This window comes from Rutidosis leptorrhynchoides, chromosome 1, assembly GCF_046630445.1.
Source record: "Rutidosis leptorrhynchoides isolate AG116_Rl617_1_P2 chromosome 1, CSIRO_AGI_Rlap_v1, whole genome shotgun sequence".
Lineage (NCBI taxonomy): Eukaryota > Viridiplantae > Streptophyta > Magnoliopsida > Asterales > Asteraceae > Rutidosis > Rutidosis leptorrhynchoides.
In genome coordinates, this window is record NC_092333.1 from 383,433,179 (window position 1) to 383,456,676 (window position 23,498).

At 36.0% G+C, this 23,498-nt stretch overlaps 3 protein-coding genes across 4 annotated transcripts; 1 reads left to right on the forward strand and 2 right to left on the reverse strand.

Moving 5' to 3' along the window:
• Positions 1-22,749, forward strand: LOC139871156 (protein LIGHT-DEPENDENT SHORT HYPOCOTYLS 10-like). Of its 2 annotated transcripts, none has more exons than XM_071858894.1 (2): positions 1-638; positions 22,373-22,749. In XM_071858894.1, exon 1 carries the CDS (start codon positions 68-70, stop codon positions 602-604), a length of 537 nt encoding a protein of 178 aa, XP_071714995.1. In that variant the 5' UTR covers positions 1-67; the 3' UTR covers positions 605-638; positions 22,373-22,749. The 2 variants fall into 2 exon arrangements, with proteins under 2 accessions (XP_071714995.1, XP_071715002.1); XM_071858901.1 differs by having other exon boundaries at positions 22,384-22,749.
• Positions 2,959-4,250, reverse strand: LOC139900775 (uncharacterized). The gene is made up of 4 exons (XM_071883529.1): positions 4,022-4,250; positions 3,846-3,974; positions 3,182-3,272; positions 2,959-3,133 (listed from the first exon to the last, which is right to left on the reverse strand). The coding sequence occupies exons 1-4, from the start codon at positions 4,248-4,250 to the stop codon at positions 2,959-2,961; spliced, it is 624 nt and encodes a 207-aa protein (XP_071739630.1).
• LOC139900783 (uncharacterized) lies at positions 4,862-5,529 on the reverse strand. The gene is made up of 2 exons (XM_071883535.1): positions 5,450-5,529; positions 4,862-5,321 (listed from the first exon to the last, which is right to left on the reverse strand). Exons 1-2 carry the CDS (start codon positions 5,527-5,529, stop codon positions 4,862-4,864), a joined length of 540 nt encoding a protein of 179 aa, XP_071739636.1.
• Positions 22,750-23,498: the final 749 nt, after the last annotated feature.

Genomic DNA, 23,498 nt, shown 5'->3' on the forward strand with positions numbered 1-23,498 from the left:
ATTTTCAACTTAGATCATCTGTTTTCTCGAACAAACAAGAATTTTCTCATCAAAATTAAGCATCTTAATGTCAAGTAACATACCGAAATTAGATCCATCAGAAGGGTCTTCGCGATCAACAACCGGGGATCAAAGCCAGAATCCCGCGCCTTTAAGCAGATATGAGTCACAAAAACGGCGTGATTGGAACACTTTCGGTCAATATCTGAAGAATCAAAGACCTCCCGTTTCTCTCTCGCAGTGTAACTATAATCATGTTCTAGAATTTCTTCGATACCTAGATCAATTTGGAAAAACGAAGGTCCATTTACACGGTTGTGCTTTCTTTGGGCAACCAGACCCTCCTGCCCCTTGCACTTGCCCTCTCAGGCAAGCTTGGGGCAGTCTTGACGCCCTAATCGGGCGATTGAGAGCCGCTTACGAGGAGAACGGCGGCTCTCCTGAGAAAAATCCATTTGGAAATGGAGCAATTCGAGTTTATTTAAGAGAAGTGAAAGAATGTCAAGCCAAAGCAAGGGGTATTCCTTACAAAAAGAAGAAGAAAAGGAAAAATCAAATTAAAGCTAACGAAGAAATGAACGCTTCAAAGCTGCAGGCTACTTGAATCTTGATTCGATTTCGTTTGCTCCAATCCACTCGTAAGTATATTTTTATTCATACCCAGGATTTCAATTCTAAGTATCAAAATGATATATTGACTTCAATTTTCTTCTTATCAATGAAAACCCTAAAAGACCATGAACCAAAAAACCCTACTTGTTGATGTTTAAGTTGAAGAGTTTCTGCAAACACAAGGAAATTCTTGAAATTATTTCATAAATCATCAAAACATTGAATAAAATAGACCAAGGGCATGATCAAGTTGAACAAACAGTGTTTGTCTCTCTCATATCATGCAAAACACTGTTTATGTGTTGATTAAATTAATATTTCTGGTTCAAATATATCTACTTTATTTTTGGTTTGGACCTTTTGGGATTCTTTACGATTTTGTGCGCCCTATGGATGTCATCCATGCTAATACATCACCTTCGTCTTACATTAATTAGACATGTATTATTTTCATTTGAAATGGCTATAAAAACTAAGGATAATTAAATAAAACTAATATTTCATCCAATTAGTAATTAATTCAAACTAAAATATTACTTAAATAAAATTATACAAATCACTGTGTAGTAGAATATCTAGTGTGCTCGTCCAAGCTAGGCAACAGAAACAACGCTGTCATTGTTTGCCTATTTTGGATTATCCTTTCATTCTTATTGCATGTTTAAGGGTACTCTTTTTGTTGTAGCACGTATTTTAAAAATCTAATCAGAAGATTCCATAATCACATTATTTTTTTAATTAACTACTTGATAAGAGTTAATTAAGATTACTAGTAACAAGCTTAATAACTAATTAAGGACTTAATTATTTTCTTTTTTGCATTACCTTCCATAGTACTGTTAGCTGCTATTGTAGTAATTAATGTTATGGATTAATCAAGTTAGTGAGTCATTTTATAGTTTATATATACTTCTGAACTAGTATTTAAACTGGAGTAGTATACAAAGGTACTTGCTTTAATTAACATTAAACATCTACATATATAATTCAGTACTCTCTAGAGCAAAGAAATAATCAAGTAAACGCATTGATGTTTATTACATAGGAAGTTCACTTGGTTGTTTGTGTAGATTCAATTTAAAGGATCTTAAACTTCACTATTTCTTGCTAGAAGGGAAAAAGTCAAATACTCCATAGTACACAATGAAATACGTTGTAGGGCTTCAACGTGTTATATGTTTTCGTAAAGTACATGAAACGAGTACTATCTGATCAATTAGTATATATAACTTGCGTGATTGCAGAAAATGCCTATCATAACATAACCATTTTGGCAAGTCGATGATGGCCGATTTACTGCAAATACACAATGTCCTAGAATTTAGGAGGAATAAAAACCTATAAGGAAAATTAAGATTTAGATATCACATTATAATAAGTCCAGATATATTAATCTAATATTTGGAAAAGAAAAAATGAGCGCGGTACAAAGGTTATTACTTGAAGAAAAATAATCTAGGCTAACTGAAATTTTGAGAAGTAGTTGGAAAATAAATTAACTCGATAATGAGAACCGAGAGCAAACATTTCCCCACAAACAGATCGGATATATATTGATTTTTGGTTAAATGTGTTTATAAACACTTTCTTTTTTTTTCTTTTTTTTTTAACAAGAATTTCATAAACTAAAATTAATTTACATGTACAAGAGAGCAGAATATGGATTGGTATCCCATATTCGGCACTATCAAGACACAATACAAAGGGTTTGCGAGACAATCAAACCCAAACACGAACTACGTCCAGATGATTTGCGTTACAAAATGGTAAGATATACACTAGGATTGTTTCACCAAGTTAGCCAATCTAGCTTCCTTCCACGCAAGCGGTATGATATCCATTCGAAAGCTTTTACTTGAATTTCATTTAGTGCCACCGGAGTATTCCAACTTTTATCCCGAAAGACTTTGTTGTTGCGATTGCACACCCCCATTCCATGGCTTGCCAAATCATTTTCCCGATGTTCGACGTTGAGGTCGGGGCATTCCCTTGTAGAATTTCATTGATGCTAAGATTTGAGAAAGTGCCCAAACCCCACCATCTAAAAAGACGATTGCAAAGATTCATAGAATGCTTACAAAAGATTAAGAAATGATCCACCGTTTCAATATCATCATCACATAGAGGGCATCGAACACTCTGTAAATCAAGACTCCGTTTATCAAGTTCGCACCTCACCGGAATTCGTATTTTGATTGCTCTGCAAACGAAAATTTCCTTTTTTTTGTACAAGCTTGTTGCGGAGTGTTGATTCATGATGCACACCAAATGAAAAGTTGTTGTCCTCGATAATACCCATTAGTTCCTTGACGTTGAAACTGCCCGAAGAAGATAGAGACTACATGACTATTTATCTTGCTCTTTTACCCTGAACTCGAAACCTGCAAGAAGAGAAGATAACTCATGCAACTCTCCCTCTGTTCGGCCAGCTAGATTTCGAGCCCAATCCCACTTGAAAATTGTTTCTGCTTTGCTGACTTCCACTCGATCTTGAACAAGGCATGTCCTCGAATTATCCAACCTGTAAAGTTGCTAAAATTTTTCCCTTATTCGAAAATTACCAGCCCACCGCTTTCCCCAAAACAAAGTATTCGATCCGTCTCCAATGATTTTTGCAAATGAATTCTTGAAAGCCACGTTCATGTTTTCAATTGCGGTACCTGCTAAAATAATATTGTGCAATGTAATCGAGGTCAAGGAAAGATGCGAGTCAATCCCTAACCCCAAATACCACACGGTGCGTTAATGCTACGAATGAGTTTGACTCAAAGAGCGTTGGTTTCGATTTTAAACCTCCACCACCATTTTCCTAAAAAAGCTAATTTTTTTATTTCTAAGCGACCCAAAGTTTTAACTCCCGGTTATCATAAGACGTAATAACGGTATCCCATTTTGACACAAGAGAATTTTGACCCGAAATCCGACCCGCCCCAAAAGAATTTCCTTCTCACACTCTCAAGAATTTTTAACACACACGACGGAGCACGAAAAAGCGAGAAATAGTACAACGGGAGACTATTTAGGACCAACTTAATAAGAACTACTCTTCCTCCAAATGACAACGTTCACATTCTCCAATCCGAGAGTCTACCCTGAATCTTCTCAATAATCGACTTCCAATCATTTAATTTCTTCATCTTTGACCCGATTGGCAACCCAAGGTATGTAAACGGAAATTTAACGACTTGACATCCCATACGACTAGCAACATGCCATACCTCCTCATAATTAACCTCGATCCCATAAAGGAAACTTTTTTTGAAAATTAACTTTTAGACCCGAAGCAAGTTCAAAACATTTAAGAATATTCCGAAGACTATACGCATTTTCCCGGCTCCACTTTCCTAAAGAAATTCTATCATCTGCATATTGAAGGTGAGACCGTGAGAGATTAAAACTTTATCCTCACCAATTTCCACACCTTTGAACAACCCTTTTTCAATGGCCGCCTTGGATATATTTAACCCCTCTGCCGCGAGAATAAAGAGAAATGGAGATAACAGATCCTCTTGTCTAACGCCACGGCTAAGTGAGAATTCTTTCGTTGGTGAGCCATTGACAAGTATAGGAATGGAAGCGGAACTGAGACAAGATAGAATCCATTTTCGCCATTTACATCCAAAGCCCATACATCTCATTACTTCAAGAAGAAAATTTCAATTGAGGCAATCAAAAGCCTTTTCAAAATCAACCTTAAAAAGAATACTTTTTTGTTTTTTCGCCTTGAGAAAATCAATACTTTCATTAACAATAGGAGCCCCATCGAGAATGAATATATCCTTTAGAAACGCACTTTGTTCCGACCCAATCAAACCAGGGATGACCTTCCGTAAGCGATTGGATAGGATTTTCGCAATTATTTATAATAGCTACCAATTAAGCTTATCGGACGGTAATCCCCGAGACCAATTGGATCAGATTTCTTCGGAATCAATGTGGCAAAAGAAGCATTGTACCCTTTCGAAAATTCAGATTTTTCCTAAAACTAAGCAACCGCACTTATTAGATCCATTTTGATAACATCTCAATATTTTTTTTTTTAAAATCGCATGTTAAAACCGTCAGCCCCGGAGTCTTAGTACTTTTTTTTTTTTGAAAAGCAAATTATCTATTATTATAAATGAAGTATGTACAAGATGGCGGGGTAGCCGAAATAGCTACCACCTCCGGACACGAGATTTACAAAGCAAGATACACGAGGAAAAACAAATACACGATATATGAAACATTACTACGAAAAGTAAGCTTTTCAACCCGGATCAAAAGTTGAATCTAATGCGTTTGTACCCATGAGCCATTGTTGCCACGTTGAAGCTGGCTTTCTCGAACGATTTTGTATCCACTCGAATGATTTCACTTGTATTTCGCAAATGATCTTCGGAGTCGCCCAAGAATCGTTTTTAAAAACTTTGAGGTTCCTATTTTTCCATATCATGTAGCATGTTACCCACATAATCGCTTGCCAAACTTTCCGCTTATTTGTATTCGATGTTGTAAAGCACGTTCCATTGATCAATTCGTCGATAGTGGCTCCCGAAGGGAAGGGAAGATTCCACCATTTAAAGATGCCAATCCATATATCTTTAGCGGATTTGCATGAGTAAATGGCGTGATCTACCAATTCAACCGCATCATTACAAATGGGGCATAATAATGTGTCTAAATCGATCCCCCTCTGATCAAGTTCCACCCTAACAGCGATTCGTTTCCTAAGGACTCTCCAAACGAAGATTCCAACTTTAAGTGGAACCAGGTTATTCTTGATAGTTGTCGTAGGATTATTTTCTCTTGAATTAATTTATCATCTATTGTTTTTGCCATCGATTTTGTAACGAACCACCCGCTCTTGTCACCCGAAAATTTCCATTTGTTTGTGCCGCTCCCTGATAACGAAACTGTTTTGATGATGTCTATCATGTTATTGATTTCTCCGTGTAACCTACCTGTAAGAGCTCGTGTCCAATCCCAATTGAAACTCCACGTGTTATTATCGAATGAAACTCTACTCCTGACGTCGATTGTTGGTTGCTTTTCTAGCCGAAACAGTCGATGGAATCTGTTCTTGAGAGGCCCAACCGAGGCCCACTGATCGAACCAGAAACTAATGCCCCTGCCGTCGCCTATCTGCCTTATAAATAATTCATTCACGTTGATGTCGAGTTTAGCCAGGTCATCTCCAACTTTGATGATATTCCGCCATACGGTGAGCTGCTTAGTGAAATCATTAACACGATTAGTCCTAACCCCCCGTCCCGCCCATATATGCTCTTGATCGTTTTGACCCATAATGAATCGGGTTCGGTATAAAAACGCCACCACCATTTGATAAGTAGCGACCAATTTTTTGCTTTAAGACTCCCAATGTTCAACCCGCCCTCTTTGTATGGTAGGAGAATTGTGTCCCATTTTACCCAAGAAAGTTTATTTTCAATTCCCGACCCACCCCAAAAAAATTTGCGTCTCATACCTTCAAGGAGATTGATGATGCAAGATGGAGCGCGAAACAACGAGAAGAAGTATAGAGGGAGACTATTAAGCACCGCCTTTAGGAGTGTTAACCTACCACCAAATGACATCATTCTTGCATTCCAATCCGACAATCGTTTTCTAAATTTATCGATGACGGGTTTCCATGCTTCTTTTTTGTGCAACTTTTCACCGATCGGCATCCCTAAGTAGGTGAAGGGAAGAGAATCCGAGATACATCCCAATTTACGAGCCATAAGATCTAACTCCTCACGAGATATCCCAATCCCATATAGGTGGCTTTTTTGCATATTTATTTTAAGTCCCGACACCTTTTCGTAGCATTCAAGAGTTTTATGGACGTTGGAGATGTTTCTTTTATTCCAATCTCCAAAGAATATTGTGTCATCCGCGAATTGGAGATGTGAGATAGTTATTTTGTCTCTTCCAATTTCGACCCCCCTTATGATCCTTTTTGTAACCGCGATTTTTGCTAAAATGTTCAAACCTTCGCTAGCAATGATGAAGAGATAAGGAGATAGGGGATCACCTTGACGAATCCCCCTTTGAAGTCGAAATTCCTTTGTTGGTGATCCATTGACGAGTACCGATATAGATGCGGATTTAAGGCAAGAATCCATCCATTTTATCCATTTAGAACCAAAACCCATCTTATTCATAATGTCGAAAAGAAAACTCCACCGTACACTATCAAATGCTTTTTCAAAATCCGCTTTAAAAATGAAACAACTCTTTTTATTGTTTTTAGCTTCACTCACCAATTCATTAGCAATTAGAATGCTATCAAGAATTGATCTTCCTTGAATGAAGGCACTTTGCTCGTTACCAACAAGTTTGTCAATCACGGTTCGAATCCTATTTGCTAGTAATTTTGACAAGATTTTGTAGTAGCTCCCAATGAGGCTTATTGGCCTATAGTCCCGCAAAGAGATCGGATCATTTTTCTTCGGTATTAATGCAATAAAAGAGGCGTTACATCCTGGAGTGATATCACCGCTGTTCCAAAACCATTGAATCGCCTTCATCAAGTCTTCTTTGATCACATCCCAATATTTATGGTAGAAGTAGAAATTGAATCCATCGGGACCGGGTGCTTTCGATGCATCACAATCTTTGATAGCTAACCAAATTTCGTTTTCACTAAAGGGTAGTTCAAGAAAAGAAGCATCATCTTGCGAGATTTTTGACGTTTCGAAACCTTCAAAATCAAAGTGGCTGTCATTCGGGTCCTCATAAAAGGTCTTGAAGAATCTATACACTTCGTTTTTTATTTCGTCTGGATTTTCTTGCCATAATCTGTCAATATGCAAACCCCTAATATTGTTTTTGCTGTTCTTTCTCTTGATAATGGAATGGAAGTACTTCGAATTCTCGTCCCCATCAACCGCCCATTTGGACCGAGATTTTTGTTTTAGCATGTTGCATTTGATTCGATCCTTTTCAACCCACATGTTACGGCAGTTTAGCCATTCGCCTCGTTCGGTATCTGAAAGATTTCTTTTCTCTGCCTCTATGTCCCAAAAGTTACATGAATCGTTCAACTGCTTTAATTCAAAATCCAACTTACCGAAGTTGTTGCAGCTCCAGGCCTTGAGTCTCGATTTAACATTTTTAAGTTTAATCCTGAATGCCGTATCTGGTCTACATACACCAATAGGTTGATTCCAGGCTTCCGTAATGATTTGGGCCGATTCTTCAGATTCGATCCAAGCATTAAAAACACGTGTGGGCTTAGGCCCAAAGTCAGACATTCCATTTTTAAGAATTAGTGGCGTGTGATCAGATAGATTCCTGTCTAAAGCATGAACAGACAAATCATTCCATAACATGACAAATTTATCACAAACGAGAAAACGATCTAACTTACTAAAACGCAACCCATCGTCACTGATTCTAGTGAACCTCCTGCCTACTAGTGGAATTTCAATCAGGCCATTGTTGGTGATGAAATTATTAAATCTGGCTGCACGATTAGGAATGAAATTCGTGTTTTCTCTTTCACTTATGTTCCTAACCTCATTAAAATCACCACAGAATACCCACGCAGCATTATTATACGCCAAAAGTTCATCTAAGCTATCCCAAAATCTCCTTTTTTTCGTATCACAATGAGGGCCGTATACATTAACAATCACAATTTCGGAATCATAATTGGAAAGTTTACCTTTGATTGCCACAAAGAATTCGCCTTCCACTGCACTATCCACTCGAAAGATGCTATCATCCCAAATTAACAATAGACCTCCAGACCTCCCGTTGCTTTCTTTGGTTGCATATTTCGCGTGGTGAGATCCCCAGACATTTTCGATCCACATGTCACTGAACTTCTTTCGTTTGGTTTCCTGTACAGCAGCTATTATGGGATTGGAATCACGAATTAGTTGCTTGAACCATCCTCGTTTCCCTTCTTGATTAAAACCTCGTATGTTTACGGATAGTATCTTCATTGATTACATCAGTAAGACACGAGCACGAGTGGATGATTTGTTGATTTAATCTTTATTGCTCGTATTGAATCCGAGACCCTTGGCAAAATTGTGAAGGTTAATACTAGCCTCAGAGTCATTATGATTTGTGACCTCAACACGAGTTATTTTCTTCGATTGACAGATTTCCTCAATTGATGTAGAACGAGTCCTTTTCGATCCACATGATATCCCAATCAATGATTTTCGTCTTTCCCTAGCAACCTTTTTGGCATAGTTGATGCGGGAAGAGTTATGCCAGTTACGAATTTTGTGCCAGGATAAAGGATTCTTGTTCTTATTTTCTTCACCGTTTGATGAAATCGAGATAATACGTGTCCTGCTCTGGTGTTGAGAGCCACATGAGATAGAATCCTTTAATCCTTTTACGAGTTTTGATATTCGGTGTGGGCTCCCGTCAATTTCCTTGTTCCATAGGTCAGTTGAAGGCCCAACTTGTTTTGGCCCAAACAGTTTGAGCCCGTTAGTGATGCCATCCATGAATCTTTTGGTAGCTTGGTTATCCATATAGGATAGTTTGGGCCCAGTTTGTGAAGGCCCACCAGAGGAGTTAGTCTCTTCGTTTGGATTAGTAGAAGGTGTGGGGTCTACACAATTATTATTTTTATCATGCGTATCTTGAACTTGTATGCTCGAGGTATCTTGGACATTAATGCATTCATTATTAGGGTTTTTGAAACTCTCACCGTTTTTTGGAATCTGAGAAAACGACCCTTCAGTTTCTATCTTCTTTGAATCGTTAACGCCTTCCGGTGACCTATTCGGACGTTTAACCGGAGTTTTTTCCGGTACAGATTCTTCATCGGAGGAGTATGCTTCATCTTCATCCATATTGTCGGACCCGTATGAATTAATGGAATTGTTTTCATCATTTTCAGTTTTGAACTCCTCTAAATCCATCTGAATAATGTTCGTGATGTCTTCAAATGCATGAATGAAGAAGTCGATACTACCTTGATGAATAAGAACCGAATCGTTAATTGGTTCAGGTTGGTCTACATTTAGCAATATCCTCCCAGCAATAAGATTTTGTGTTCCATCAAAATGACAATTTTCCATTTGCACAATAGTACCCCATAGACTTCCAATATTCGAAAATGTTTTTTCATTCCACTTTGTAATTGGAACACCATATATTTCTATCCACGTTAATCTCCCAGGGTAAGTAGGAGAGTCTTCTCATCTACGTAAGTTTTGGATCCACCTTCTGATGCTATGTTGTTTGTTTGACAGAATATTGCAACACGCCTTTTCATTGTCAAAAATTAAGCACACCTGAAGGCCACCAACGTATTTAATCTTAACTTCACCCAGACCTTCAACATCACATAGGCGTTTAAACTGTTGCAAAATACCATAATTAACCACTTCTCCTACTAACGAGTGTGTAAGAACAGTGCAGTTATCACCATTATTCTCGATCGTATAGGAACGGAACAAATTTTCATTATCGTTTGTCCTATCACATTTTCTGTTGCTGCCGTCGATATTTTCATGATTGCAGGGTGTTGCATTTGTGGTTCGGTTGGTGGTTTGATTGTTGTTTTGATGTTTTGCATTGTTGGGGTAGGCTTCGGAAGGTGTGGGGTTAGGTTTAGTGTTCTGGTCATGGTGATGGTTATCATCGGTTTTGGGTATCTCCTTCCAGGTTTTCGAATTATTCTTGGAGACATTCATCTTCCAGATAATTTCATCCTTCTTCTCGTTTACATTACCTTCGTGTTTATTGTTGTTTGTCCCATCCCTAACACCTCGTGTGTGCCCGTTTCTCTCTCTAGCTTTGAAGGCCCTTAAACCCCAACCTAATAGTTGTAGTCTGTTGAGCTGGTATAGCATTGAATCGATGTTTTTTACACCTTCATAACGAACAAAACCAAATCGGTGGCCGTTTTGTAACCTTTTTCTGGCGATGTAAACATCTTTAACTAATCCCCATTTGCCGAAAGCCTTCCATAGATTTGAGACTCCCCATGTTTCCGGAAAATTATAGAACATGAATGATGTAAGTGATGGTTGATTGTTACCCGTCGGACGATCGCTGTAGTAGTTCCCTCTGCGTGCTCCTCGTTGTTTCTCCCATCCATTCTTGCCGTCGACCTCGCCCCTTGAAGAGTATCCATACGTCGTTGTGTTTTCCCATTTGTTTCTCTCTCTATAGCTTTCTCTCTCACACATGCTGTGTAATAAAATATTCCCGGAGTCTTAGTACTACCACAATCGAAAACCGCATCATGAATCTCCTTTTCATCAAATGGTAATTCAAGAGCATTAGCTTCATCACTTGTAATAGAGGGATAATTAAGATCTTAAAGACTTGGTCTATCAACATCCGGCTCGACAAAAATGTTTTTGAAGTGATCAATGATGGCATTTTTTAAATCTTGAGGATATTCATTCCAAATACCATTTGAAGTTAAGCCACGAATATTGTTTCTATTGTTTTTCCTTTGGATAACATTATGAAAAAGCTTGGAGTTTTCGCCGCCCTTAAGTATCCAACGGACTCTAGCTTTCTATTTAAGCATTTTCATCTTAATACCTTCTTTTTCCAGCCATTGTTTCCTGGATTCACGCCATAAAACGTACTCGTTTTTTTATAACAGACCGGATTCATCCCTTAATTCGAACCCATTAGCTGCAGCTTTCAATGATTCAATTTCATCATCTAGTTGACTGTATTCGTTTCTACTCCATACCTTTAGTGCCTCCTTCACCAATTTAAGTTTGTTGCGATACATACGATTCCTTCGGTTACTGACCAGTACTTCTGATCCCCACACGTCACTTGATCAATATCCTCTTCATCTAGCCAAGCATCAAAAATTTTAAAAGGTTTGGGACCGAAATTTTTTTCCTCAACTTTTAAGTAGAATCGGACAATAATCTAAGTGGTTTCTATCCAAAGAAATTGCCGCCAAATATTGACTAATTATTCACAAACAAGGAAGTGATCCAACTTACTAAATTTCAAGCCGTCATCACTTACTCTAGTAAAAATCCTTCCTCCAAGTGGTATCTCAATGAGCCGGTAAATCGTTGAATTTTTGTGCTCTATTATTAATAAACAATTGAGCCTTTCATTTGGATCTCGGACTTCATTAAAGTCCTCACATAATAGCCACGCCTCATTATCATGACTCTCCAAAAGGCTTGAGAGCGAGTTCCATATGTGTTTTTTATTCACATCGTCATGTGGTCCGTATATATTGAGAATATTCACCAAATCACCCGTTTTTTTCCAAACACCCTGAACACCAATAGGCAATAGCATGGTCCAAGGTAATGGGGCAACTAGCTTCAAACACGTTGGTAACCCAAATTATAATTTGCCCCAAGACTTCCCAACCATAGCCTTTTGAATGAAGCATATATAATCTTTGATGTTAGGTATTGAAATCATCTGCTTGATCTTTAAGGGTTTTGCTTTTAGGTTGACATGCTCATATGGTCATTACGAGGTGAGAACATGCACGAGTTGCTGCGAAAATTGTTCACATCAATATATACATGGATTTACTGTACATTAGATATATTTAAATCGTTAACAATTACAATGCACATATAAATGAATGGTACAAAATTATATACTTATTTTTAAAATATTTTACCTGTAGTGAGCCTAATAGAAGAAAAAATTGGTATATAAGAAAATATTCATTTAGTATATAAAAAAATATTCAATTTTTGAACTATTTAATTTAGTATATAACATATTCAATTTTTGAAAGAAAAAAAAATTACACGACAATTGCATACAAAACTGAACTACAACAAATCAAGTGTGTATTAGTATATAAGAAAATATTGTCACTTTGCATCAATCATGTTCAGTCATTGGTATAATAATTAAAGATTACATTACATTAGATTAAGATTTATAGATTACATTAGATTAAGATTTATCTATGTCAAAATTTTCAATCAAGAATTATATATGATGTAATATGATTTGCTTATAAACACATTGCAAACATGAATGATCGCGAACGTGAATCATCAAATTATAAATGCAGATACTTCTATTAATAGATTAAAATGAATAGAATTGAACTGAATGAATAATAACCAACGATAATGTCCATATATATAGACTAAATATACCGATCTTACATAAACTCAAATGTTTATCTTAATTCTAAATAAACTCAAATACTTATCATAAAATAAAACTATTAATTAAATAAGTTTCCTAATAAATAAAGACTGCCTAAATATATATTTGATTTCTATGAGATTATCCAATTCCGTGCGAGTCAAGTAAGCTTCTATGCTATTCCTCGTCAATCTCTCTTTTTTTTTTGAAGAAAACTCGTCCTCGAGTTTCCATTCAAACAAGTTGAAATACTTGTTTAAACGCAAAAAAATCAATTAAAATTGTTTTCCACATCGTGAAAGTTGAAGTACTCGCCATTGTAAGTTGTAGATTGAAATTATATCGAAATTTGACTTTCCAGAGTGAAACTAATAATTCTGCAAAATCTGAAAAATACGCGAGATACCAAAAATATGAGCAATTATCAAAGCGAAATACAATGCATTACAACTGAAGTCACGATCAAAGCTTGCAATTGAATGTTCAAAATTGTTGCAATTTCTTTATGAATCCTTCCTAAACACTTATCAGTCCTTTTCGCAGCCTAAAGCACACTTTAATTCCTTGATTTGGCGAAAATGAAAATATCGTGAAATATTGTTCAAAATTCATTCTCATTCTAGAGTGAATCTCAAACCATGCTAACAATTTTGTAGCTTCATTTGCAGATTTAAAATAACTCTACACTTTTACTTTTTGTAATTTCATTCTAGATAGATCTATCTTTTAAAATTTTTAAAAACGATTTTTTCGAACTGAAGTAAGCTAGCAACTTGAAACTATATCAAACGGACTAATTAGCACTTGAAAATTTTCAGATATCCACGAGATGATTTAGGACCTTTCTACGTTTTTATATTTTGCTAAATCACTACGAAAAACATTCCCGATTAAAATAGTTTACTTTTTGGTCAAACCGAATGAGTTTTGATTTTCTGCTTGAATTCAGATGAATTAACTAAAATTAATGAATCTGAAATGTAGAAGACCTACTTCTACTTTGATACAAATTAAAATGCTTAGATTAGCTCAATCTGTGATGGTTTTGGGGGATTGAAGATCACATTCTTTGTATATGTATACGTATATGTAACAGTGTATGTATCTTAGTGTTCAGTTGATGAGGATGATCTTGTTGAGTAATATACAACGAATATGGTAGATCAATATTATTATTGTGTCTTCCAACAACTGCGTACATCCATATATATAACAGGTAAATCTAATACAAAGTGGACAAATAGGCCCATTGGGCTAACACTAATAAACCGTATAACCACTACAAGAATTCAGTCGATCACCCATGAACGGAATTCGAGGGTAAAGGACCAAAATTCGTGGGTAATATGTGAATACACACGAATTACCCACTAATACACGAACATGGGTAAATCCTTCGAGGGTAATTGTTTACACACAAAATATTCAATATGTGGGTATATTTTTCCACAACACTTTTGGTGGGTGATCCTATACGTTTGTGGGTAAATATGGTGGGTCATTTTAAGTATGACCACGAAATTACCCACAAATGTATTCATGGAGAATTTGTGGGAAAAGTTACACATCAATCAATATATTTACATGTAAAAGTTGTGGATAATTTTTTGTGTTATTACATAATAGTTTGCGGGTAAAATGAACATGATAACTATTTATATAAATCTTGATCAAGTGTAATAATTAATTCATATAAAAGCAAAAAATCACAAACAAAAAAAAGTTGAAAATGCGATAAAACACTATGCTATTATAGGAGATAATTCCGATACACAAGTCCAATGTAGAAAGCAACATACAGATTACCAACAAAAATGAAAGTGCTTTAGAAATAAATCAAACGAGTGAGTACAAATAAGTAAATAAACATGAAGTTTGATGATTGTTGTCGTCTTCATCACTTCCACTCTTTTTAGATGACTACCACTTAAAGTTTGATTAACATATCTTGCATTTTTCTTCCTTGATATGTAGCATATACGGAGTACCTATTATTGTGCACATAGGAATATGAGCAATTAGATTATACTACTCGATAGTAAAAAATTGTAAATTACTCCGTATACACATTAAAACAACATTGGTTGGTATCAATTGTTATATTGTTATAATACAACATAAAGAAAGTCAAATTACCTTATTTGGTAATTTGACTATTTGGGATCTGATTTTGGTATCATCACTTCTCTGTTGTAGAGATCAATAAGCTGCCAAGGATAACGGGTCAAGACTGCAACACTCTGCATTATTTCCTCATTAGGTGTTGGGGTTCTAAAAGTAGTGTTGGAGCCTACCCAAATTAGGAAGTGTTTGTTGCATATTTGTGTATATAACACCATATAGATAAACACCAGAAAAATAATTCAATTGTATGAAACAGTTTATTCTCAATACAAGATCATTTTCTCTGGCTTATCATAATCATTTTCTTAATCTTAACATCAATACCTTAAGTATGTGTGTAGAGACGCAACTCAAATGAAGTAGGTAGAAGAGTTCTGCAATAAAACTAAAATGAGTGATTAATCATATTCAGAAAAAAAAAACCCCTTAATATAAGGTATATATTAGCTTCAACAAACACTTGATAATAACAATTAATTAAGATCGGCTTACAACATAAAAGATGGAATCGGTCATTAAAACTTGTGTACTTATTTTCCTTGATTACATTATTAAAATAGATTAGATATAGATATAATATTAATTGTAGATTGTAGATTAGATTATAGATTATTACCTTTGAATGAGAATTTGGTTAATTGTGCACCTTCTGTAGTTGCTCATGGACATGAAAGTTTCTTATTGTCTTACTAGCAATCAATTATGCACATGCAAGCAGTTTTAAGGAGTACATCCGAGAATTTTGGTGATAACCGCAAGTCATTTACAAATAAAACCGCGCGCATTAAAATTGAGTTTGCAAATTGTGGGTCTTTTAAATTATGTTGAAAATGCAATTTTATCAAAAATTATTATTTTTTCAATAAAAGGGTGATTAAAGATTGATTATGGATGAATATGGTTACTTTGAGGAAATACTAAATTCATTTATTTAATTTAATTTTTTTAATATAATATACAAATATAAATGCTATTTGTTGGAATGATATTATTTGAGTGGTATTATAAGAATGAAATTAACATTCGTCGGATAAAAGACGTAATTAAAACGCGTTAGGTTTTATCACGATTTAAACTCTCAAAAAAATTCATAGGTAACTTTGCGGTTAAATGCGTGAACAAATTGTAGGTAAACGTGTGAGAAAACTTTGAAGCTAATTTGATTAACAAAATAAACCTCTGGTCATGGTTAATTCGTGAGTATTTATGGCTACATAACCAATAATTAGTACTTGTGAGTAAAATTCGTGAGTTCCGGATATTTCCCCCCAGAGAATTAGACATGTAAAATAGTAATGGTAAACAGATGCTCGTGTATACATAATTACCCACACATTAGGGATATAAATTACCCATGATCGCATATGTTGTGTGTAATTTATACGTCATGCACATTTACCCATGAAATTACCCATACATTAACCCATGATATCTTAATTTGTGGGTATTCCGTGTGAATTAATTTAAACTCGTTTGTTTAACCACGATTTAGACACGTAGATTAGTTTCATGGGTAATCTTGTGGGTGAATGCGTGGGAAATTTGTGGGTAATATTAATCTGTAAAGTAAATTTCCAACCATGGTTAATATGTGGGTAATTTGTGGCTATATACCCACAAATTAGTATTCGTGGTTAAAATTTGTGGGTATTCGACATCTTTCTTGTAGTGAACGTCCCCCGTATTTGGATCGGTAGTAGCATGAACGTTCAAACTGGATCGAAACTCATAGAAGAGGAAAGTAGGTAGACCTTTGATGAAGATATCGGCGTATTGGTACCTGGAGGGTACATGAAGGACCCGAACGCGATCCTTGTTACTAGATCACGAATGAAATGAATGTCAATTTCCATGTGTTTGGTGCGCTGATACTGAACAGGATTTACTGACATGTAAAATGCACTCACATTATCGCAATAGACAAGCGTACCTGTGAAAAGTGGGTAATGTAGCTCACGAAGAAGATTACGTATCTAGCAAGTCTCTGCAGCTGCGTTGGCGACATCACGATATTCTGCCTCGATGCTTAATCATGAGGGAGTGAGCTGGCGTTTTGAAGACCAAGACAAAGATTGGTGCCCATAAAAACACAATACCCAGAAGAAGTGGAACGTTGTGTGGTAGGGCAGCCAACCAAATCCACATCTAAATATGCGGTCAAAAAAGTAGTAGAGGATGCAACTGATTGTAATCCATGATCGATATTGCCCTTTATGTACTTGAGAATCCTCTTGAGAGCTGAGAAATGAGGCTCACGAGGATCATGAATATATAAACACACCTGTTGAACAGCGTAGGAGATATCCGGTCGGTTGAAAGTGAGATACGGGCACCCGCAAGACAGCAATATAATGTGAGATTAGATACTGGAGGACAATTCGTGGGGATTTTTACACTTGTCTCCACCGGTGTTCGACTTGGTTTGTAGCTAACCATGTCTGCACGCTCAAGGATCTCAGAGGCGTACTTCTTTTGAGAGAGGAACATGCCAGAAGAGGTACGTGTAACAAATACACCAAGAAAGTAGTTCAGTGGACTATGGTCGGTGATCGAGAAATCCTTATGTAAAGATGCTATAATTCGCCGAAGAAAGGCAGTCTATGAAGCAGTCAAGATGATTCCATCCATATATAATAAAAGGTAGGCATCATCAGCTCCATGTTTATATATAAACAGATATGTATCGCAACGACTGTGCTGAAAGCCAACCCGCTGAGTGTACCCTGCAAATCGCTAAAAATAAGCCCGAGGGGCTTGTTTCAAGCCATATAGAGATTTCTGCAGAAGGCTGACATGATCAGGTTTGGTGGGGTCACGAAACCCTGGAGTAGGCGGTGAGTCAAGTAGGTCTTCACAGAAAAACCAAACTCATCAAAACAAACAGATACTTTATTACCATGAGCAAAATGACGTACATAAATAAGATTTTTAACAATATTAGTTGTAACAAGAACATTATTGAGATAAAGAGGTCGGTAAATATTAGGAAGCACGTTGTGACCGGTATTTGTAAAGGGAATCTGGTTCACGTCGCCAACTGCAACTGAGGGGTACAAGCAATGATTAAAAACAGTACTTAAATCTTTAATATTGTGGGTGAGATGAGTGGACGCACTTGTGTCCATAGTCCATCCCGATAACCCGTGATCCTGAAGGGTCATAGTGCTAAACGTATGTGGTAGTGCAGTCTCCTGACCTAGCATCTGATAACCTGAAAACATACCATATTGCTGCTGAGATCCATGAAAATACGCGGGCTGGGCAGCCTGCGGTTGGGCCTAGGAAAGAGTGGCTGGCCCAACAGTCTGGTACATAGGATATTGTCCAACATAATTGCCTGATGGGTGTATGGTGGAAGCATCTGGGCTTTGGGATCTGTACCAAAATTTGGAGTCGAGAAGCCCGGAGGAATTGTATTATGGGTCAAGAGTGTTCTAGCCCGAAAAGTGGCAGCCTGCTGGTAGGATGGCCCTATCGGCCTGGAAAGCTTTGGGCTATTAGGTTTTGTTGGGCTACAATAATACTCAATAGATGGGCTTGCCTATTCCCCTGTTGACCTGCTGTTACTGTGATTTTGAGAGGGACCCTTATTTCCTCGTCCACCCTGATGAACATATCGACAATTCTCGCCAAACCTGCAATATCCTCAGGCGAAATTACGGCAAACCTGAGGTGTGGATGATGGCGGCCTAGCTGAGTTGTTTCGTCCGGTAGCTTGTACGACTAGAGCAGTAGGTGTAGATGGAGTACTCGTATTTTCTGCATTCCCACGATTTTTCCGATTGAGTTGCATCTCCTCAAGGATGAGCATAGATCGAACAGTATCCATGTTAGGGAATGGATTGCTATGGAGAATAATGTGATGCGGATGAGGGAACTTTTCATTTAGGCCGTTAATAACATAAGTAACAATCTCATCTTCTACAATCTTTGTTCCAAGATTATTGAGCATAGTTGTAATCGAATCAATTTTTCTAGAAGTATGCTTCAACCATCTGATCTCCTATGTTAAGTGCACCTAGCTAGTTCGACCGTCAATTCCACGGTTTTTGATCGTTTGTTGTCATGAAAGACTTTATGCAAAAACGTCCAAGCTTCAAGAGCATTTTTTGGTTGAGAATTAAGAAGACGCTCGAGTAGTAATTCAGAAATCGTTAGAAAGATCCAGCCACGAACCACTGCATCTACCTTCTTCCATTCGGGATCAGTTGGATCATTTGATGTGGATTCTGCTGAGATGAAGCAGTCGACATTAAAAGCTGCACAGTGGGTGGAGAATAGTTTACTCCAGTGGGTATAATTTAGTTTAGCAAGGTCGAGTTTTATCAGATTAAGATGCAAAACGGAAGTGACATTATAAACTTTATCATATCTGCCGTGAGGAGCCATTCAACAGTTATGAAGATCATGTGTTAAAAAAATATAATACGGTAAGAAGGCTGTTTATACCATGTTGAGTAATATACAACGAATATGGTAGAATCAATATTATTATTGTAAATATTGTGTCTTCCAATAGCTACGTACATCCATATATATAACTGGTAAACCTAATACAAAGTGGACAAATAGGCCCAGTGGACTAACACTAATAAACGGTCTAACATATCTATTAATGATGATGAATCTGAATACGAACTTAGAAGTTACAAATTGTCAAACATCATAGGTTGTTACAAGTGACCGTGAATTAGTGTTGAGTGTGGGTAATACAATGGTACAAAAGCTTATTTAACTAAGGGAGGTGATAGTATTTATATGAATACACCACTGATAATCGTGTTTGCACGAGTTACATGGTCGTCTAGACCCAAACAACCCCACTGAATTTTTCGATTAAATTTAGTCATGTGCTTTACATGTAAAGGTATTTCCGACTTTTGTCCTCTTTCCGTTTGTGTAACTCCATTCAGTACTTTCAAATTAAGTTTTTAAGTATGTAACTCCATTCTATTTTTTAATTTTCCAGAATTTTTAGCACAAATTGATTTAACACCTTCCTCATCTTCTTCATGTTCAAAGCCAAATTCAAATCACACGTTCCTTCTCTCTAATTACTAATCCTAAATTTTTTTACCTCAAATTATGTGATGCAAGTGATTAGTCTTCGATTTCGTTCGGAGCTTAACACCACCATAGTGTTAAAGACACATTCCGACAAAGAAGACGACGATGACAATTACGAAGAACAAAGACACATTCAGAATCCGATCACCTCCAATCTTTGTTACGGTCACGAAAAACAAAGCACATTCTGAATCGGACATTCAGATTTTATAATGTATTCATCCATGTAGTCCGATTTGTTTCGTCTATCCAATGTAAGATTAGAAAAGAAAGCATATATAGTGTGTCCCATGTAGAATATAGAAAATGAATTTACTAGTATAAAACAACGTTTCATAGATAGGTAGAACCAATTTACGTGTTCGATGTAGTTGCAAGTAAAATATCTTAGACTAACCGATTATCTCCAACACGGCCATGTACAGCCAGCTACCTTGTCTTTACAAATCAAATGCATGCAACCTCATTTCACGTCCAGGTTCATTCTTTTAGTCCAACGAACTTATCTGACCAGTTAAATGATAGTAGCAACTTCATCGGACTGCAAATGGTTTTGTGCTCTATATGATTCATGCTATTTGCCCTACTGTTGTGCAATACTGCTATTTGTGTTCCCTTTTTGGTTACTGTGTTTGGTTGCATCTTGCTAGGCGCACATAACCCTTACAGGTACGTATCTTTTGCCCTATCTATTTCGTTTTTATGAGCACATCTGGCCGGAGGTCTTTTTTGGAAGCAATCTCTTTTGCTCTAGAGTAGAGGGAGGGACGACCTTATCTAGGCGCGGGTTCTATACTCGCGGGTGGAGTAGCGACTTCCTTCTAATCTAGGGTACGAGGAATGATTGTCTACACCCACCTCTCCCATACCCCACTTTTGTGGGATTGGGTATTGTTGTTGTTGTTGTTGTTGTGTCATCGGGCTGCAAATGATGTCTCTTCTAAGCCCGCTCTAATGGAATGACTGCATTTTCTGTGACGAAGAATTACGCACGTTTAAGTTATTTTAAGAATTCCGCAGTGTCAACATTCTGCATCAAAATTTTCTAACTAGAAATGTATATATAATCGTGTATATATGTCGTTTATATACGACATGCAAGGATATATATCGATAATTATGATATCATTTTATATTCTAGAGTAACTAGAGTAATAAATCCTATTCTGTTAATGTTGAACTCAACATATACTATATGTTTAGGGATCGAGTTACTCTTCAACTTATATATAGCTGCTTAATTGTTTAATTTGATTATGCTCTGCGGAACGTAATTGTTATCACTTATAATTATAGTAGTTATTATTTTATTTTTTATTTTTTATTTTTTTTATTTTTATTTTTTGGAACGCGAATTATTGTTTCTGGATGGGAGTAATTTTTTATACTTTGGTAATAGGTTATAGCTAGGTCTTTATGTAATGACCGGTGATGACCTTTCCTCTTGAATTTTTAATTAATCTATTAAACTAGTTTATCCGAAGATTAGAATGACTCCACTAGGAACCTCATTAAAGATAGATAGCTACCTTAGAGAGACCTTACACAGTCAATTGATCTATCCTGAGTTGAGGGATCGGAAAGAAGACTTTCAAGTTAAGAAAAGATTAGCTCCTAAAGAGAAAATAAGGGAGTCATCTCGAAAGACGCAAAAGATCTTTATTAGCTTATTTATAAGGAGTTGAAGATCATTAAAAGCCTTTTTTTTACTTAGTTGTATAGTACAAATTGTTAATTGTTAATACATAAATATAAGCAACTTTATTAAAAATAAAAGCGTACATATCATCATCACCCTTGTCTAGTGGTATAAAAAAAAATACATACTAGTATTATCTATACTAGTATTATCTTATGTAGGTTTGTAGTATTATTTATTTATTATTATATCAACGTATCTAGTAAAAGTTATTAGCTCTTTTTTTGAAAGGCTAAACTTTATTTAAATTTATCAAACCCACTAGCTGTGGGTGTTAATTACATTAGTTTTCGATTACAAAACAATACATCCATAATTTTAACTCCAACATTACACTTAAATAGATTTAAACACCTCTTTTGGATTATACAGCAATTATGCTATGCAAAAACATACGCCACTTTGTTCAAATTCCGCTCAAGTCGAGTTTCTTGCTGATTTTAACTACGGGGTACTTTTTTTAGAATGACAAACACATACGTAATTAAAAGTAGTCTACCACGAGACTCGAATTTACAACTTCAAGGTTTATAAGTCACCTCCATACCACTCGAATTCACAACCTCAAGGTTTATAAGTCACCTCCATACCGCTAGAGGGTCCTTCGGTATGATTTAACTACTATTTATACACAATATATATTGTAAGTACATATATGCTTTGTAATATTTTTCCCTTATGTTATTCTTCTTGGGGGACAACCTTCAGCTCTAAACATAAATAACATCTTATTTGCTGTTTCTTATTATTTATGTAAGTAGATTATATACAAGTACTGAATGAATAACATACACTTTTGTGAAGTCATATTGCAGGAAAATTGAAGGTGAATTAGGAGGGCAAAGATTGCATAAAGTAGAAGTTCTATGCTTTTGGAATGCAGCTAGATTAAGTTCTCTTCTTTAATTAGGTAGTTTATATTTATATATAAAAATATATACATTAAATGGCATATACCTCGAAAATAATTATAAAATAAAATAAATTTGATCATGATATAGCCCATTTATACGTATGTATTTTTAGCATATATTTCATTTAGGGCAGAAAGTCTCAGTAAACTGCACCAGTGATCAATCTTTTGCCACCTATTCATGCCTGTATATTACTTATTGATACCACTTGGTTTTTTTGTCTTTGTTAATTAGCACTTAAATTAATTACATTCTGAATTTTGATCTCGATCACTACCTAGATATAGAATGCATTGGTCGCGAATTGAGTTTCCTCCTAACGCATGTGTGGGTGAAATATGAGAGTATTCGATGTCGATATCGCCGTTCATAAAATAAAAAAGATATAGAATGCATTGTTATGTTTCTCCTAATATCGCCTACCTCAATAGTTTGCTGGATTTGAATAAAAGATAAGCTGTTTTCTGTTCAGACCACCGAGAGGGTATATTAAATATAGATATTGGCTTTTTGTCTTTGTTAAGCGCTTAAAAGAAGTTTTTTTTCTGAATTTTGATATCGATCTCGATCACTTGCTAGAAATAAAATGCATTGTTAAGTCTCCCAAGACATCTCGTAATATAGCTCAATAGTTAGCTGGACTTCCATAAACGGGTAGCTCGCGCTAGCTGGACGAATTTTTTACTCATATATACCCAACTTAAATGAGTTCTTCATGTTGGATTTGTGTATTCTGATGAATGCATTAATACGCAAGATGCTAAGTTTTGTTAGCTTCGATTATTTATACAAGAAAGAATAAAAGAAGTGCAAAAGCTACCTTCTGATTCTTAACTACGTTCTTCCAAAATTTTGATTTTGGGCTACAAGTTGCGTATATTTCATTTGTGCTGTATCTACATTTTTATAGTTTTTTATTTATTGTTTTTAGGACTGTCACTAAATTATATATGTTTATGCACAAAATATTGGTATATCGAGTTGATAACAAGTAGTTATTTTTAAAAAGTAAGTGA